The sequence below is a fragment of the Letharia lupina genome (genome assembly GCF_014066315.1).
Source record: "Letharia lupina isolate WasteWater1 chromosome Unknown contig_24, whole genome shotgun sequence".
In the NCBI taxonomy this organism is placed as follows: domain Eukaryota; kingdom Fungi; phylum Ascomycota; class Lecanoromycetes; order Lecanorales; family Parmeliaceae; genus Letharia; species Letharia lupina.
In genome coordinates this window covers 862,082-882,125 of record NW_023502993.1, presented here as the reverse complement: position 1 = coordinate 882,125, position 20,044 = coordinate 862,082, and the positions used below count along the sequence as shown (strand labels likewise).

At 26.9% G+C, this 20,044-nt stretch overlaps 1 protein-coding gene across 1 annotated transcript; it reads left to right on the top strand.

Moving 5' to 3' along the window:
* Positions 1-16,765: 16,765 nt before the first annotated feature.
* On the top strand, positions 16,766-18,486 carry HO133_006490 (uncharacterized protein; the record flags this gene model as incomplete). Its single annotated transcript, XM_037297388.1, has 3 exons — positions 16,766-17,148; positions 17,203-17,334; positions 17,385-18,486. 3 exons carry the CDS (start codon positions 16,766-16,768, stop codon positions 18,484-18,486), a joined length of 1,617 nt encoding a protein of 538 aa, XP_037147513.1.
* Positions 18,487-20,044: the final 1,558 nt, after the last annotated feature.

Below are 20,044 nucleotides of genomic sequence, written 5' to 3'. Positions count from 1 at the left end.
TTATCGAAGTTTTTTAAATTAATTAAAATATAAGATTATTACTTATTCTACTTCTTTAACTATTACTCTTTATATTTTAAATCTTATTTAAATTTCTTATTTTCTTTAATAAGTTTTATAGTATTAATATAATATCTATTACGTAAATCTCGAAATTTATTATTAATTTCTTATTTATAGAATAATTAATTATTATTATTATTTAGCTAGATAGTAATTATTAATATCTTTATTTTAGCTTAAGCGATATTCTAATTAAATTCTTTATTTTATTATTAAAGTATCTTAATATTATAACTAGCAGTTTAAAAGCTTTCTATTAAAATCTTTAATCTATTATATTAAATATTAGAAGTTTTAATAGCGCTTTTTATAAAATTCTATAAACTAATAATAAAGATAAAAATTATAATTAACTCTTCTTCGATAATATTTATAAATTATATTTCGATATAACTTAAATTAAATTTAATAGTATATCTTTTAGAGATAGAATATTTTTCTTTATATTATATAAATAATTTAGCTTTAAAGATATTTAAGACTTTTTTATTAAAGTTTTTAAATTCTTCTAAATAATAATATATTTATAATTTATCTATAATAATTTAACTTTAGATATTATCTAGATTTAGAATTAAGAGATTTATAATTAATATTAAACTAGTAAAAGTATAAAGAAGATTTAATCTAAGATCTATTTCTTTTAATATATTAAAGATATTTATTTCTTTTAAATTCTTATTTAATCTAGTTAAAATAGCTTTTATATAAGTAAAAGATTTTCTTTTAAATAATCTTTTAAGTAGTAAGCTTCTTTAGCTATAGCTATTAATTTCTTAATAATATACTCTCTTCTTAGCTATATATTTAGTATAATTAATAAATAAATTATTATCGCTATAGAAGAAATATAGATAATATTATATTAGAGATTTAATAATATATATAATAACTCTATATTATAGTATAAAGAGAATATTATCTATATAAAATAATTATAAGTATAGATTTCATAGTAAGATAGAAAGATTAAAAGACCTTAATACGCTAAGTCTAATTAAATTATAATATAAGTAAGACGATTTAGATCGTAATAAAGAAATAATATATTAAACTCTATATAATAGATCTAGACTATATTTATTAAATTATTAATATATATAATAGAATAAGATAGAGCTAAGCTTAAAAATCTTAAATACATATATATAGCTAATTATTAATTCGTTAGATCTACGCTTTTTAATTAGATCGACTAAGTTATCGCGGGTAAATAAATTAGCGTTCGCAATTATTAAAAAATAATAGATATACGTTATTAACACATAGAATAACTTTTTTATTTTCTATTAAATTTTGAGATTTTTTTTTTAAATTATAGAATAAAATATGGGCTTTCAGTTAAAAAAAGAATTTCTAAATTTAGTCTTATGATTATTAAAGTGTAAGAAATTCAAATTTCGTCTATCAAAGTTCGCTCGACAGTCGGACAGCTCTAATAAAAAAATAATAGGTGTATATTATTAACATATAGAATAACTTTTTTGTTTTCTATTAAATTTTTGAGATTTTTTTTTTAAATTATAGAACGAAATGTGGGCTTTTAAATAAAGAAAAGAATTAATAAATTCAATCTTATAATTATTAAAGCGCAAGGAATTCAAATATCGCCTATCAAAGTTCGCTCACCAAAGATCGCTTATCAAATTTACTCGACAGCCCTAATTAAAAAAAATGGTTATGAATTTAATTTATAGGCCTTTACTCGTATAAATATAATAAGATAGTAATTAAAATAATAGTATAGAGAAAATAATTTATTGCCTCTCGAAGTTTAACGAATAAATTTAGATTTAAATTTTTTTTTTTAAATTAGAGCTGTGAAGTAAATTTAATAAGCGATCTTTAATAAGCGATATTTAAACTTCTTATCTTGCAATATTTATTAAACTAAATTTAATAATTCTTTTTTTATCTAAAAGCCTATATTACTTTCTATAATTTAAGAGAAAAATTTTAAAATTTTAATAGAAAATAAAAAATTTATTCTAAAATTAAATAATATATATCTATTTTTTTATTAAAGCTATCGTATTAAGAAATAGTTCTTAATATTATAATATTAATATAATATAAAGTTATTCTATTAATCTATATAATCTATAAAGTAGATATATACGAAGAGAGACGCGCTAAGATTTAATTAGAAAGATATATCGAGTATAAAGAATTAATTCGTAATAAGTACTTATAAAAAATAAAAATAATTATATTCTTATAATAAGAATCGAAATATTAGAAAGAATTAAATATATCTAACTAATTAGTAATATATATCCTACGAAATCTTCTACTAGAAATAAAAACTTTTAAAGAAGAAAAATAAATATCGAAATAAGATATCGGACGATTTCAAATCGTTTAAATAAGTATCGTTCGATGTTTCTTCTTAATAATAGTAAATATAATTCTTATAACTATATCGATAATTCTTCTCTATAGCGATCTAATAGATTATAGTCTCGTTCTTACTCTCGTTATAAGTATTACTATAACGACGTAGTATATATTCTATAGAATAATATATAGAAGCTATATAATAGCTATCGATCGATATATCGTACGTATAGTTCTTCTCTTCTTTACTTTAATAGATTTATAAATATGTTAACTGCGGTTATAGTTACGACTATAACTAGCGATATAAAGATTTTAATAACTATTACTAAAAGAACTATTAAGATCTTAATTATCTATTTAGATATAGATCTAATATACGAGATTTATCGAATATTAAATAGACTTAATATTATATAGTCTAACGTAATTAAACTTACTTAATAAATAATATTAAGTTACTTAATAAATTTTAATCTCGCTATAGATCTATCTTAATATAATAGAAAGTCGTTATAAGATTATTCTATTAAGATTATTTAAAGTCTTTAATAATACGAATAATCTTTTAAATATATATTATTACGTTTCTCTTATTAGCTATATTCTTTCTAGTATAATAGTATTTATCTAACTTTAACTCTACTATTAACTTCTTATATAACGATTTAAATTATTCGATTAATACTTAATATTATAGATTAATTAATATATTAATATTATACGCTTTCTTAATATAATTCTAAATCTCGTAATAATATTAATTAAATACGACGTCTTAAAGTATTATTATAAGATTTATTTATATTAATTTAACGCTCTAAGACTTATTAGTAACTATACTCGTTAAGCGATTAATAAATATATATATTTTTATTACGTTATCGTTAAAGTAACTTACTTTCTTAAGTTTTTAATACTTATCTTTCTATAGAACTAGTTATATTATAATCTCGTCGATAGTTATCTAATTTTAAAATGCGGGTAAGAGATTTTGCGAAGTAGACTATAATAGAGGCTATTCGATACTTAAAAGAATTTATAATTACTAACGAAACTTATTACGTAGTTAATCTATTTTAATTCTAATTTCGATTCTTATTTCGATTTTTAGTATATCTATTTTAATTCTTAATATATTTTAAAATAGAATTATTAAGTCTTAAAATTAATCGTTTAAAAAGTCGAGAATAAATAAACTAGAATCGAAAGTAGTAGATCTTACGTTGTCTAGCTTAGAAACTAGCTCTCTACTTATCTCTTCGCTTTCTTCTATTTCTTTTATTTTATCTTCTATTAAAATCTAACGAATATTAAATTTCTTAAAAGATATAGTAATAGCTTATTAAAAGATTTACTACTTATATTTACGTATAAGAACTCTACGTAATAAACTAAGTAATTAATAGATAAGCGAAAATAAATTTAATAAACTTCTATTAAGTAATCTTTAGATATTACTATTATTTATTAAGAAATAATTCTTAATATTATAATATTAATATAATATAAAGTTATTTTATTAATCTATATTAGTATATATAAAAGATAAAGATAGAGCTAAATTAGAAAATCTTGAATTTATATATATAGCTAATTATAAATTCGAAGTTATTACGTCTTTTAGCTAGATCGACTAAGTTATCGTAAATAAATAAATTAGCGTCCGTAATTATCAAAATCTCGCCCTCCCGCGTCTTCCTTATTAAAAAAATAGGTGTATATTATTAATATATAGAATAACTTTTTTATTTTCTATTAAAATTTTAAGATTTTTTTTTTAAATTTTAAAACGCTGTTTGTGCTTTTCGAAATTTTAAGAATTTTGAAATTAAGTCTTATAATTATTAAAGCGTAAGGAATTCAAATATCGCTTATTAAAGTTCGCTCGATAGTCGAACAGCTCTAATTAGGTATACATTATTTGATTTTAGAATAATTTTTTTATTTTCTATTAAAATTTTGAGATTTTTTTTTAAATTATAGAATAAAATATAGGCTTTTAGAAAAAAAAAGAATTATTAAATTTAGTCCTATAATTATTAAAGTGCAAGGAATTCAAATATCGCTTATTAAAGTTCGCTTATTAAAGATCGCTTACCTACTTACTCGATAGCCCTAATTAAAAAAATAAATATGAATTTAATTCATAGGCCTTTACTCGTAATCTATAAATATATATATACGAAGAGAGACGCGCTAAGATTTAATTAGAAAGATATATCGAGTATAAAGAATTAGTTCGTAATATATCGAGCGAACTTTAATAAGCGATATTTGAGATCCTTATCCTTTAATAATTATAAGATTAAATTTTAAAATTTTTACGTTATCGAAAAGCGTAATCTTCGCTCTATAATTTAAAAAAATAATTTTAAAATTTTAATAGAAAATAGTAAAGTTATTAAAGAATTAAAAGTAAGATAAGAGATTTTAATAATTATAAATATTAATTTATTTATTCGCGATAACTTAATCGATCTAGTTAAAAGACGTAATAACTTTAAATTTATAAGTAGCTATATATATAAATTTAAGATTTTTAAGCTTAACTCTATCTTATTCTATTATATTAATATAAATAAAGATATATAATTTAAATTTATAATTTTTTTTTAATTAGAGCTATCGAGTAAATTTAATAAGCGATCTTTAATAAGCGATATTGAAGTACCTTAACTTTTAATAATTATAAGACTAAATTTTAAATTTTTTAAAGCATTTAAAAGCCCAATCTACGCTCTATAATTTAAAAAAAAATCTTAAAATTTTAATAGAAAATAGTAAAGTTATTAAATGATTAAAAGTAGAATAAGAGATTTTAATAGTTATAAACGCTAATTTATTTATTCGCGATAATTTAGTTAATCTATTAAAGAGCGTAGTAAATCTAAATTTATAATTAATAATATATATAAATTTAAGATTTTATAGCTTAGTTCTATCTTATTCTATTATATATATTAATATAAATTATATAGTTTATAATAGAAGAAGTTTTTATAATATTAAGATATTAAGCTTAATTAAAATATCTAGTAAAGAAATTCGTAATAATATTATAAAATCTATATTATTAAATATTAATTAACTCGATATCTTTATTTCTTTTTAATATTCGAAAAATTATATATATATACTTCTTATTATAAGAATATAATCTCTCTTTATTTTTTATAAGTAATTATTATAAGATATCTTAGAGTCTCTTATAAAGCTACTAGCGTAAACTTAATATCGTATATATTTATTTATAAATTATATAAATTAATTAATAATTTAATATCTTTTTTATTATATTATACGAGTATAGATCTATAAATTATATTTATAGTCTATTTTTTAATTAAAGCTATCGAGTAAATTTAATAAGCGATCTTTAATAAGCGATCTTTAATAAGCGATCTTTAATAAGCGATCTTTAATAAGCGATATTTAAATTTCTTATCTTTAAAGAATTAGAAGATTAAATTTTAAGATTTATTTATATTCGACACGCGTAAATTATAGTCTATAATTAAAAAAAAAATTATTAAATTTTAATAGAAGATAGTAAAGTTATTAAATAATTAAAAGTAGAGAAAGAGATTTTAATAGTTATAAACGCTAGTTTATTTACTCGCGATATCTAATTAAAAAGCGTAGCGAACTCGAATTTATAATTAATTATATATATAAATTTAAGATTTTTTAACTTAGCTCTATCTTATTCTATTAATATATAAAATAAAATAAAATAGAGTTAAGTTTAAAAATTTTAAATTTATATATATAGCTAATTATAAATTTAAGATTATTACGTCTTTTAGCTAGACTATCTAAGTTAGCTCGCTAGCTCTCTCGAGTTTTCTTATTAAAAATTTAAGTATAGAACTTTTATAATTTAAAATAATTAACTCTCTATAAATACTATTTCTTTATAATTTTATAAATTATAGAGTTTAATATACACTTTCTAACGATATAAAAATAATAAAGTTTAATCTACTATTAATAAGTTAAATAAAAATTTAAATGTAATAATTATATTAGACGCGTCTGAGATCGAATAATAATTCTTTCACCTATTTATATAACTATTCTTTTTTTATTATTCTATTAATTTACTAAGATAAATACATTTATTTTCAATACCCCTCGCGAAAATATTACTAAACGCTTTAGATATATATACTTCTTTTATCTATCTCTTAGAGATTCTATTAACGTCTTTAAACTACTTCTTAGCGAATTCGCTATTATTAATAATCGAGGTCGTAACGAAGCCTAATAGCTATTTATTATAAACGCGTTAAAAGATTAAAAAGAGCTCGAACGGATTTATAGTTATTATCTTTCTTTATATACTTCTTCTAAGTTAGCGATACTCGACTAGTCGCTTAATTAATACTATTTACTCTATTAACTTAATAATCTACTTAGTTAGATCGTTACTTAATTACTTAATTATTTACTTAATTAGCTACTTAGCTAGCTATTTAATCTAATACTCTATAAGAGAAAAAGTAAGAGAAGAAACTATAATAGATAAATGCGAAGAATATTACGAAGAAATTAAGCGATAATAAGACTATTATCGTTAAGAATATAGCTTAGCTCTTTAAGATCTCACGTTATATACTCTCTATAGTTTTAAATTAAATTATTATTTAATAAGCGAAGAATATTACTATAACTTAATTTATTATCTCTATTATATTAATATAATATATTACTATTAATATATATAAAAGAATAAGATAAAGCTAAGCTTAAAAATCTTAAATTTATATATATAACTAATTATAAATTTAGATTTACTATACTCTTTAATTAGATCGACTAAATTATCGCGAATAAATAAATTAGTATTCGCAACTATTAAAATCTCGCCCTCCCGCGTTCTCCCTTATTAAAAAAATAGGTATATATTATTAATATATAGAATAACTTTTTTATTTTCTATTAAAATTTTAAATTTTTTTTTTTAATTATAGAACGAAATGTGGGCTTTTAGATAAAAAAAGAATTTCTAAATTTAGTCTTATAATTATTAAAGCGTAAGGAATTCAAATATCGTTTACTAAAGTTCGCTCGACAGCCGAACAGCCCTAATAAAAAAACAGATACATATTATTTGATTTTAGAAAAACTTTTTAATTTTCTATTAAAATTTTAAGATTTTTTTTTTAAATTATAGAATAAAATATATGCTTTTAACTTTTTTAAATTTAGTCTTATAATTATTTAAGCGTAAGGAATTCAAATATCGCTTATTAAAGATCGCTTATTAAAGATCGCTTATTAAAGATCGCTTATCTATTTACTCGATAGCTCTAATTAAAAAAAATGATTATGAATTTAATTTATAAATCTTTACTCGTAATAATATTATAAGAGAAGAATTTACTATAATAATTATAGCTAATTAAGTCTCTATAAAAGAAATATTATAAGAGAAGAAACTATAATAGATAAATGCGGAGAATATTATAGAGAATATTACGGAGAAACTAAGTAATAATAAGACTATTATCGTTAAAAATACGACTTAACTCTTTAAAATTTCATATTATATACTCTTAACGATTTCATATTAAATTATTACTTAGTAAGCGAAGAATATTATTATAACTTAATCTATTATTTCTATTATATTAATATAGTATATTACTATAATAACGTTATAAGAAAAGAATTTACTACGACGATTATAGTTAATTAAGTCTCTATAAAAGAAATATTAAATAATATATATTTAAACGAATTGAAATTATTCGATATCTATAGCTATTTTATTATTCGAAATTTTTTATTATAATAGAAGATATTATAGAATTTATACTACTAATTAATACGTTATCTTTATTTCTTTTCGATATTTTAATACTTCTTACTATAAGAATATAGTCTTTCTCTATTTTTTATAGATAATTATTACGAATTAATTCTTTATACTTAATATATCTTTTTAATTAAATCTTAACGCGTCTCTCTTCGTATATATATATCTATAGACTATATAAATTTAAAAAAATAACTTTATACTATATTAATATTATATAATATTAAAAACTATTTCTTAATAATAATTCGAATTAAAAAAATAGATTATAAATTTAATTTATAGACTTAAACTTATTATATATATTAATATATAAATTAAATTATAATAATTTCTTAATATATATAATCTCTCTAATTAAGTTAATAGTCGCTTAAGATCTAGCGAGCGCTAACTTAATTAGATTAAGTTCTCGTAAATAACTAGAATAAAGTCGAATTTCTTTATAACATCGCGGGTAAATAAATTAGCGTCCGCAACCATTAAAAGATAGTCGAATAGCTCTGATAAAAAAATAGATATACATTATTTGATTTTAGAATAACTTTTTTATTTTCTATTAAAATTTTAAAATTTTTTCTTTAGATTATAGAACGAAATGTAAGCTTTTAGATAAAAAAAGAATTCTTAAATTTAGTCTTATAATTATTAAAGCGTAAGGAATTCAAATATCGCTCACTAAATATCGCTTATCAAAGTTCGCTCGACAGTCGGACAGCCCTAATTAAAAAATAGATATATATTATTTAATTTTAGAATAACTTTTTTATTTTCTATTAAAATTTTAGATTTTTTTTTTAAATTATAGAATAAAATAAGAGCTTTTAGATAAAATAAAAACTCTTAGATTTAGTCTTATAATTATTAAAGCGTAAGAAATTCAAATATCGCTTACTAAAGTTCGCTTATTAAAGATCGCTTATCTATTTACTCGATAGTCCTAATTAAAAAAAAAATTATAAATTTAATTTATAAACTTTTACTCGTTTCTTTATAATAGAATAGAGTAAGAAGAGTATAATAGAAGAATTAACTTTTACTTTATTATATAGCTTATAATTATCGCTAAATAATAATAATTTTAAATCTATCTTTTAATTATTAAATTAAGTTAATTAAGAAAAATTAAAAACTATTATTATAGCTAATTAAAATTCTAGAAATTAGACTTTTTAATCGATTAAATATACTTTTTACTTAATTATATTAACTAAAATTATCTCTATAAGATAGATTTAATACGCGAGAAATATTGTTTTATACTTTACTTTATTATTCTTAAAGTCTTTATCTATTATTAATTCTTTCTTATATTTATAGCTATAAGAAAATAATTTAATATAATTTAAATTATAGATAAATCTATATTAGACTAGAATTTAACGTTAAAACTATTCTAAATAATATTAAGTTAATTATATTTATTATTAAACTTTACTATTTTAATAGCTTTAATAATAGTTATAGAAAATTTATATTAGTATATAAATCGAGATCTATAAATTAAATTTATAATCTAATATTATAATTAAGACTATCGAGTAAATTTAATATATAAACTTTAATAAGCGATATCTAAAAGATTTTAATAGAAAATAAAAAAGCTATTTTAAATTTAAATAATATATTAATTTTTTCGATTAGAGCTATTAAGTAAACTTTAATAAATAATATTTAAATTTAAAATTATTTAATAGTTATAATATTAAATTTTATAATTCTTAAATTATTAAAACGCGTAATCTTTATTCTATAATTAAAAAAAAATTAAAAGAAGATAATAAAGTTATTTAAGAATTAAAAGTAAAGTAAGAGATTTTAATAATTACGAATATTAATTTATTTACTTAACGTCCATAATCGGATAACGAGAATAACTGAGCTTCGAGAATCTTGGCATACTAACATTAGCGCATAGAGATAATTGATTAAATTTAATAGGGCTATTACTAGTATTCTTTATAATAAAGCTATTACTAGTTATCTTTCTTCGCTATTTTAATTTATAAACTATATATAATATAGTAAAATAATAAGATATTTGTTTATGAAGTAATCTTTAATAGGCTTATATGGTAGTCAATTAAGTTAATTAAGTCTCTCGAAGAACAAATCGCTTTATATAGAGAACGTCGCTCGAATACGACTGTTTTCTCTCTCAAATTGAACTTTATTATTTTGTAGAAAGACTCTTACTAACAAATCTATGCTATATGCGATTAGACTACTAAATTTTATATATGCTTACTAAGATTCTCGAAGCCCAGTTATTCTCGTTATTCGATTATAAACGTTATAGTATCTAATTAAAAAGCGTAGTAACTTTAAATTATAATTAAATATATATATAATTTTAAGAATTTTTACTTTAGCTCTATCTTATTCTATTATATATATTAATATATATAAATTTAATTTTTTTTAACTTAGCTCTATCTTATTATATTATATATATTAATAAGATTACGCTATATAACGAAGCGAGAAACTTCGATAGAGTTTTAAGAGAGATTAGAACTTAGAATTAAAGTAAGATTTCGAAATAGAATTTTAAATTTCTTTAAAAATCTAATCTCGTCTTAATTTCGAAGTTAATTTTTAAAATATATCTTATTATCTTAATAGACTCTAAATATCTCTAAGTAGTTTATTTAGATTTTAATATTATATATTTAAAATTAAGATAAATTAGAATATAAAATATAATATCATAGTTTAAATTAAAGTATAAGATATAGATATTTAAAAAGCTAATTAGAAGATATATAAGATTATATCTAAAAGACGTTATAGAAGTATTATAAGCGTATTATAAAGATAATAATCTTAAATTAAATTAATTAAATACTTAATAAGAATAATAAGATATTTTTATTATCTTATTAAAATCTCGTCTTAAGACGAGAATATATTAAATACTCTAAATTCTATCTTCTCTCGTCTCGTTACGTAGCGTAAGTAAAATATTTATAAAATTAAAGCTTATTTTCTTTAACTTTACTTTTAAGAAGTTTCTAAATCTTAATATTAATTTAATAAATAAATTTAATATTATTATAGAGAAGACGAAGTAATTAATTAAAAAAATTAAAAGTTTATATTCTTAATATACTTATATTAAATAATCTAATTAATAAGATCTTAAATTTATATAGATAAAAATATATTTAATAAAAAACTCTTTATTAAAGAGAGTAATATAAAATAATTATAATCTTTAATATTATATTTATATATTAAATTAAAAGTCTTTATATATTAAATAGTAATAGATTTAATAGATTATAAATATAAATATATTAATTTAATATTAAACGATATAAAAACTACTTTAATAATCTTTATTAAAAAGTATTATTTAAAAAGAAATATAAATTATCTAATCGTAGTTTAAATAAGCTTATTAATATTAGAAAGATAATTAGTTTTAAAATTTAACTCTATTTATTTAATAATATCTCTTTAAAATAAAAGATTAATATATTAAAGATAAGTTTATAAAAATAGATAATTAGAGATTCTAAAAGAAAATAGCTTATAATTAAAGAATTTTAGCTATTATAAAATTAAATTAAAATTATTTATAAAAAATTTATAAAATATAATTATTAAGATTATAGATATGAGAAGTAAATATATACTTTGAAAAAGTAGTTTTACGAAGAAGAAAGATGTTTCTTAATTAGTATATATAAAAGAATAAGATAGGGCTGAGCTTGAAAATCTTGAATTTATATGTGCAGCCAATTATCAATTTAGGTCCTATACGCTTTTTAATTAAACCGGCTAAGTTAGCCCGATAGCCCTTCCGCGTCTCTTTTATTAAAAATTTATATATAGAAGTTTTATACTTTAAAGTACTTAACTTATAATATATATAGTTACTTTATAATTCCTTAAATTATAGAGCTCGCTTTACGCTTTCTAACGCTATAAAAATTATAAAGTTTAGTTTACTATTAGTAAATTAAATAAATATTTAAATATAATAGTTATAATAGTTATATTAAACGCGTTCGAAATCGGATAATAATTCTTTCATCTATTTATATAATTATTCTTCTTCTATTATTCTACTAATTCTATTAATTCTATTAATATAAATATAATTATCTTCGATATTCCTCGCGGAAATATTATTAAACGCTTTAGATATATATATTTCTTTTACTCGCCTCTTAGAGCCTCTATTAACGCCCCTAGATTATCTTTTAGCGAATTCGCTATTATTAATAATCGAGGCCGTAAGCGAGTTTAATAGCTATCTATTACTACTTATAAACGCGTTAAAAGATTTTTAAAAAGAGTCTAAACGAATATATCCTTTTCTATAGATTTCTCTTAAATTAATAATAATATCTTTTAACTTAGCGATATTATCTCTTAAGATGCGTTTTCCTTCTTAATTCGTTCTTTATTACTTTATTTTAATTATTACTACTTATAAACGCGTTAGAAAGCTCTTAAAAAGAGCCCGAACGAATTTATAGTTATTATTCTCCTCTATATACTACTCGATTAGCCGCTTAATTAATACTATCTACTCTATTAGCTTAGTAATCTATTTAATTAAATCGTTAATTAGTTACTTAGTTATTTACTTAATTAATTACTTAGCTAATTACTTAGTCTAATACTTTATAAGAGAAGAAGTAAAAGAAGAAATTATAATAGATAAATGCGGAGAATATTACGAAGAATATTACGGAGAATACTACGGAGAAACTAAGCGATAATAAGATTATTATCGTTAAGAATACGACTTAGCTCTCCGAGATCCCACGTTATATACTCTTTACGATTCTATATTAAATTATTACTTAGTAAGCGAAGAATACTACTATAACTTAATCTATTATCTCTATTATATTAATATAATATATTATTATAATAACGTTATAAGAGAAGAATTTACTACGACGATCATAGCTAATTAAGTCTTTATAGAAGAAATATTATAAGAGAAGAAATTATAATAGATAAATGCGGAGAATACTACGAAGAATACTATAAAGAATACTATAAAGAAATTAAGCGGTAATAAGATTATTATTATTAAGAATACGGCTTAGCTCTTTAAGATCTTACGTTATATTAATTATTTACTTAATTAACTACTTAGCTAGTTACTTAATCTAATACTCTATAAGAGAAGAAGTAAGAGAAGAAACTATAATAGATAAATGTAAAGAATACTACGAAGAAACTAAGCGATAATAAGATTATTATCATCAAGAATACGGCTTAACTCTCCGAGATCCCACGTTATATGCTTTCTACGATTTTATATTAAATTATTACTTAGTAAGCGAAGAATATTACTATAACTTAATCTATTATTCTTACTATATTAATATAATATATTACTATAATAATATTATAAGAGAAGAATCTACTGCGATAATTATAGTTAATTAAGTTTTTATAGAAGAAATATCGAATGATACATATTTGAATGAATTGAAATTGTTCGATATTTTACTTTAACAGTTATTTTATTATTCGAAAGATTTTACTACGGTAGAAGATAATATGAGATTTATATTACTAATTAGTATATTATCTTTATTTCTTTCTAATATTTCGATACTTCTTGCTATAAGAATATAGTCTTTCTTTATTTTTTATAAGTAATTATTACGAATTAATTCTCTATACTCGATATACCTTTCTAATTAGATCTTAGCGCGCCTCTCTTCGTATATATATATTTATATATAGATTAAAAACGTATAGTAAGCGATTAGAGTTCGATTTAACTTAGAGCTAGGGCTAAAATTCGATTTAACTTAGAAAAATTCAACTTTATAAATTTAATTCATAGGTCTTTACTTATATAATTTTAATTAATTAATAGATACTCGTAAGCTATAAAGAAACGAAGAAAGTAGTTATACGCTAAGACGCTAAGTTATACTAGACTAAGCTACGCTAAGTTACGAAAATATAATAATAATATAGATATTATAAATATTATAAATATATTATTATAAACTTTTATATTATAACAAGTAAAGGCCCATGAATTAAATTCATGGAGTTGGATTTTTCTAAGTCAAATCGAATTTTAGCCCTAGCCCTAAGTCAAATCGAACTCTAATCGCTTGCTATGCGTTTTTGACCTACTTCCACCACTACAAAATTGATTTAATCTATATGGTATACAGGCACATATGTGCGGAGAGAGGTGCGCTAAGGCCTAATTAGGAAGGTGTATCGAGTGTGAAGGATTGATCCGTAATAATTGCCCACAAAAAACAGAGAAAGGCCATGTCCTTATGGCAAGAAGTATCGAAATACCGGAAAGAAATGGAGACAACATGCCAATTAGTGGTGTGAATCCCACATTATCTCCTGCCGCAGTGAAATCTTTCGAATGATGAAATAGCTATCAGAGCAAGACATCGGACGGTTTCAATTCGTCCAAATATGTATCGTCCGATGTTCCTTCTGCAGAGGCCCAATTGACTGTAATCGTCGCAGTAGATCCTCCTCTTGTGACGTCATTGCAGTGATATACCATATTAATGCAGTGGGGATGACAGGCCAAGTTGCAGTGGTGTTCTCCGCTTGCTGAGTAGAGCATGTGACGTGGGATCTTGGAGAGCTGAGCCGTGTTCTTGACGATGGTGGCCTTGTTGCCGCTTGATTTCTCCGCAGTATTCTCCGCAGTGTTCTCCGCATTTGCCTGTTGTAGTTCCTCCTCTTGCTCCTCCTCTTATAGAGTATTAGACTGAGTGGCTAGCTGAGTGGCTGACTGAGTGGATGACTGAGTGACTGGTTGACGATCTGACTGAGTGGATTGCTGAGCTGATAGGGTAGGTAGTGTTGACTGAGCGGCTGGTCGAGTATCGCTGGCTTGGGAGGAGTATGTAGGGGAAGACGATGGCTGTGAATCCGTTCGGGCTCTTTTTGAGGGTCTTTTAACGCGTTTATGAGCAGTAGTAGGTAGCTGTTGGGCTCGCTTGCGGCCTCGATTGCCAGCAGTAGCGGATTCGTCGAGGGGTGGCCTGGGGGCGTTAGTAAGGGGTTCAAAAGACGGGCGGAAGGGATACGTGCCTTAGATATTTAGCAACATTTGGGCGAGGGGTACCGAGGGCGAATATATTTATAATTGGTGGATTGGTAGAATTATAGAAGAAATATGGTTAAAATAGGGTGATAAAGAATGGATTAAGGAGGAAGACGCGTCTTGGGAGGTAGCATCGCTGGGTTGAAAGGCACCACCGCTGGCTTGGAAGGAGTATATAGGGGAGGACGATGGCTGTGAATCCGTTCAGGCTCTTTTTGAGGGCCTTTCAACGCGTTTATGAGCAGTAGTAGGTAGCTGTTGGGCTCGCTTGCGGCCTCGATTGCCAGCAGTAGCGGATTCGTCGAGGGGTGGCCTGGGGGCGTCAGTAGGGGCTCTAAGAGGCGGGCAAAGGGGTGTACGTGCCTTAGACGTTGAGTAACCTTTAGGCGAGGGGTACCGAAGACGATTGTGTTCATATTGGTGGAATTGATAGAATTGATAGAGTGGTGGAAGAATAATGGTTACACAAACAGGTGGAAGGATTATTATCCGATCCCGGACGCGTTTGATGTGACTACGATATTTGAATGTCAATTTAATCCACCAATAGTAGACCAAACTTCATTATTTTTACAGCGTTAGAAAGCGCACACTGAGCTCTATAATTTACGAAATTATGAAGTAACAGCATCCTTAGGGAGGTAGTTATTTCAGAGTGTAAGACTTCTACACATAGATTTTTGATGAGGAGGCGCGGGAGGGCTAGCGGGCTGACTCAGCCAGTCTAACCAAAGAGCGTAGCGAACCCGAATTGATGATTGGCTGCACATACGAATTCAAGGTTTTATAGCTCAGCCCTACCTTATTCTTTTATATATACTGATAAGTACTATTAAAGATGCTATTATTAGAGTCTTTTATAAATAAAGAAAAAGAAGCTCTTTAATAGAAGTCTTCTTTATTTAAGTATAAGAAAAAGAATAATTACGTTAATAATAATAGCGAGTAAGATATAAAATTATAATAAAGTCGTAATATCTAATAAGATTTAATAGAAGATTATTATTAAAATAAATTAATTTAATAAAGATAAATAATAATAATAGAGAGAGAGACTCTTCGAGCTTTCTATTAAAATAGAATAAATAATTTAAAAAATAAATAATTAACTAGCTAATAAATAATTATAAAAGACTATAAATAAATTATAATAATAATAATTACTTTAAAAGATTATAATTATTATCTAAATAAAATCTTTAATTAAATAAAATAATTCTACTATATAAATAGTAAAGAATAATATATTCTATAAAATTCTATTATAGTAGGATATAGGTTATCTTACTAAGTTAAGCTATACTATTTATAGACTGGCTATAAAAGCCTGTAAGGAAGTTACGCCTGTTAACTTAACCTGACCGCGGAAACCCTCCGCACTATGCCTGATACGGTAGACCCGGAAGTGGGAATAGCGTCTGACGACTGAGGCAGATTCATGTATATACTTGGGAAAGTGAAAGTGAATCATGTCTTTCCGAGGAAGAGCGGGCCAGAGGCCTATTTCGCTCCACGAGACCGCTTCTAAGTCTTCGACATGGACGTGTCTTCTCTGCCAGCAGACGCGACCCTCTCTGCGGTTCTCGACCTCCGCAAGAGCAAGACAGGAGCAGCATCAGAATAAGGGTCCTTTCAGGACAAGATTACGTACGGCCTTTGGAGACACCAAGGTCCAATGGAAGTACAGGATTCCTGTTGGACTTGGTATCGGCTTTCTTGGAGCTGTACAATTCTACAGAGTGCAGGAGCGGGAAAAGAAAAGACACCAGGCAGAGCAGGATGCGCTGGAATCGACTAAAGATAGCAAGGGCAGGCCCAGAAAGAGAAAACGCATACGGCCAAGCGGCCCCTGGTAGAAGGGAAAAAGTGCGCAACTCGAAGAGCTCTCAAGCTGACAAGTTCTAAGGCAGGTACAGGTTATGTCAACTCTCCCGTTGAAGGCGGTCTCAAGATTGTGGGGGCGCTTCAATGAGCTTGAAATACCCTACTATTTGCGGGTACCCGGTTTCAGGCTATATTCTTGGATCTTTGGGGTCAAGTGAGTGCCGAAAGTACCAGTGCAGACACTCACGCTGATTGGATACTCAGTTTGTCTGAGGCTGCCGAGTCTGATCTCCACCAGTACAAGAACCTCGCTTCCTTCTTCTACCGCACTCTGAAGCCTGGAGTACGCCCAATAGATACTAATGCGTCCGCCCTGCTGTCTCCCGCCGACGGCAGAGTCCTGCAGTACGGTATGATTGAGAACGGAGAAGTAGAGCAGGTCAAGGGCATGACGTATAGCCTTGATGCCCTCCTGGGCACAGAATTTCCAGAGAGATCAAAAGCAGAGGAAGAGAGTCCAAAGCCAAAGGAATCATCGGTCACGGCTGGAGATGAGGACATCGTCAAGGCTGACGAGGAATTTGCCACCGTGAATGGCATCTCGTATACGTTACCAAATCTCTTCTCAGGATCCAAGCTTCAAGAAGGTTCCAGCGCCATCGACATGTCGACGACACCGCGTTCCTCGTCAGAGAGTGAGGTTGGTGCCGACCTTGCTTTGGGCGACGGCAGTTGCCAATCGTGGTTCTCTTCAACCTCGAGGACGCCAACAGCTCTATACTATATTGTGGTGTATCTAGCACCAGGAGACTATCATCGCTTTCATTCTCCCGCGTCATGGGTTGCCGAAAAGCGCCGCCATTTTGCAGGAGAGCTCTACAGTGTCTCGCCATATTTACAGAGAACATTGCCCGGACTATTCACTCTCAATGAAAGGGTGGTGTTGTTGGGTCGTTGGCGATGGGGGTTTTTCAGCTTCACACCCGTTGGAGCAACCAATGTTGGATCAATCAAGATCAACTTCGACCGTGAACTACGCACAAACAGCCTGACCACTGACACAGCTGCAGATAGAGCGGCTGAAGAAGCATCCAATCGTGGAGAGCTTTACTCAGGGTTTGCGGAAGCTACTTATGGAGAGGCAAGCAGAATATTAGGGGGTCATGCACTGCGAAAAGGAGAAGAGATGGGAGGTTTCCAATTAGGGAGCTCTATCGTTTTGGTCTTCGAAGCACCCAAAGGGCGTCGTAAAAGCTTCGACGACGGGTGGGCTGAGGGATCAAGAAAGGGTGGTTGGCAATGGGGTGTCCAACAGGGACAGCAAGTAAAGTACGGTGAGACAATCGGTTGGGTCGAAGAGACATGATGGGTACTTGCCACGACAACCAAATCAAGTCTTTGTGCAGGTCGGTTATGGGCAACAAATCCCAAGCTCAATTCTACTTTTCTTTCCCGCTTTAATTATGTGAAATTCCTCCATTATACCTGGTTGATGCAAAGTGTCAAGCGTGGATGTTGGCTACTCGGTCGACATTCAAAAGGCGTTCTTGTCCCTTCCTTCGGAAAAATATAGCAATTCTTGACCGTCAATTTCTTGGAGATAGCCACGTTCGTAAGGGCTCGCACATTCCTTTGTTGTAACGTTGTACTTGGATATTGAGCTTTGTCTCTTCAGCATCAGAAAGTAGCCAAATGGAGCTATTTAGGCTCTGCTTGGAGTCGTGACTAGAGGTATGATGCATATGTGTCTCACAAGCTGCATCATTGCTAAGGTTGAAAACAACGCCTATCGATAATTATAATCATGCACAGGCCTTTAAGATGTACATTCAGCTTTCCTGCAAACCCCAGACGAAGCCTCCACGTCTAATCCTTCAATGTTCTCATTTACACCGGATTAACAGCTTCCAAAATCTTCACTTCTCTTGCTTCTACCAAACAATGAAGACTGACGTTGCAGTCGATGATCAATGCTCCTTCCGCTAACGGTCATGAAATGGTAGAATCGCCCATCTGCAACGGTACTTCAGCCGATTCTCCACTTGTCGCTCTTTTCAATGCTGACCTTCAAGCAGCGGCTCTTGGAAGCGGTGCTCTGCTCTGCCCGCTGATTAGAGGACTGGTAGAATGACTATGTGTTAGGAGAATGCCGCATATCATTGCAACGGGAGAAATCTACGGGGAGCTGGAGCGCACCTTGACGACCTGCTCCGGCTACACTCCATACGGCAGCGGCTCAGCAGGTGCTTCGTAACCTCAAATTTACAGTAGATGGAAGAAGCTTTTCAAAACTTTCAAGATGAGTCCTTCGCGGCATGAGAACTAGTGTCGGATAAGGTTTAGGAACTGCGCCTATGTATAGGCTCCTTTAGCGCGGCTCCTTGCATGAAAGAGCTATGCGTCTCATAACAGTAGATTCGATAAAGTTGACTCTAGAGCTGCTCTACTTGGGTGTTGTAGTGGTAGTGGTAGTGGTAGTGGTGGTGACTTGGCCCAAACGGAACAGGTAGCCCCTCCGAGAGGTAGATGATGGAGGACTATTCTCGCAAGCACAGCAGAGCATTAATCCTTCTCGGCTTCTCCTACTCCGAGCGAATCACGTCAGAGCGATTACAATTCCCGAGCGATTTACGAGAAATCATTCCCTCTATTCCGAGTCAGAATGTAAGGTAGTAATGAATCCCTGAACACTGTAAATTAACACTAGCGCAGTAACTGGAAGACTATTTAAACCCCCTCCCTCCCTTCAAAAACATCTTCTTTCCCCACCTCCTACATCTACATTTACTAAAGGTCAAGCCTGCTTTGATATCTGCTTTCAATCAATCATCATTGATTTGCTACAACTAATTATCCTTTGTTCAAACATTACTACATCAGCTGATCCGCATCCATCCTCATCATAGTCTTTGGAGTAAATGCAC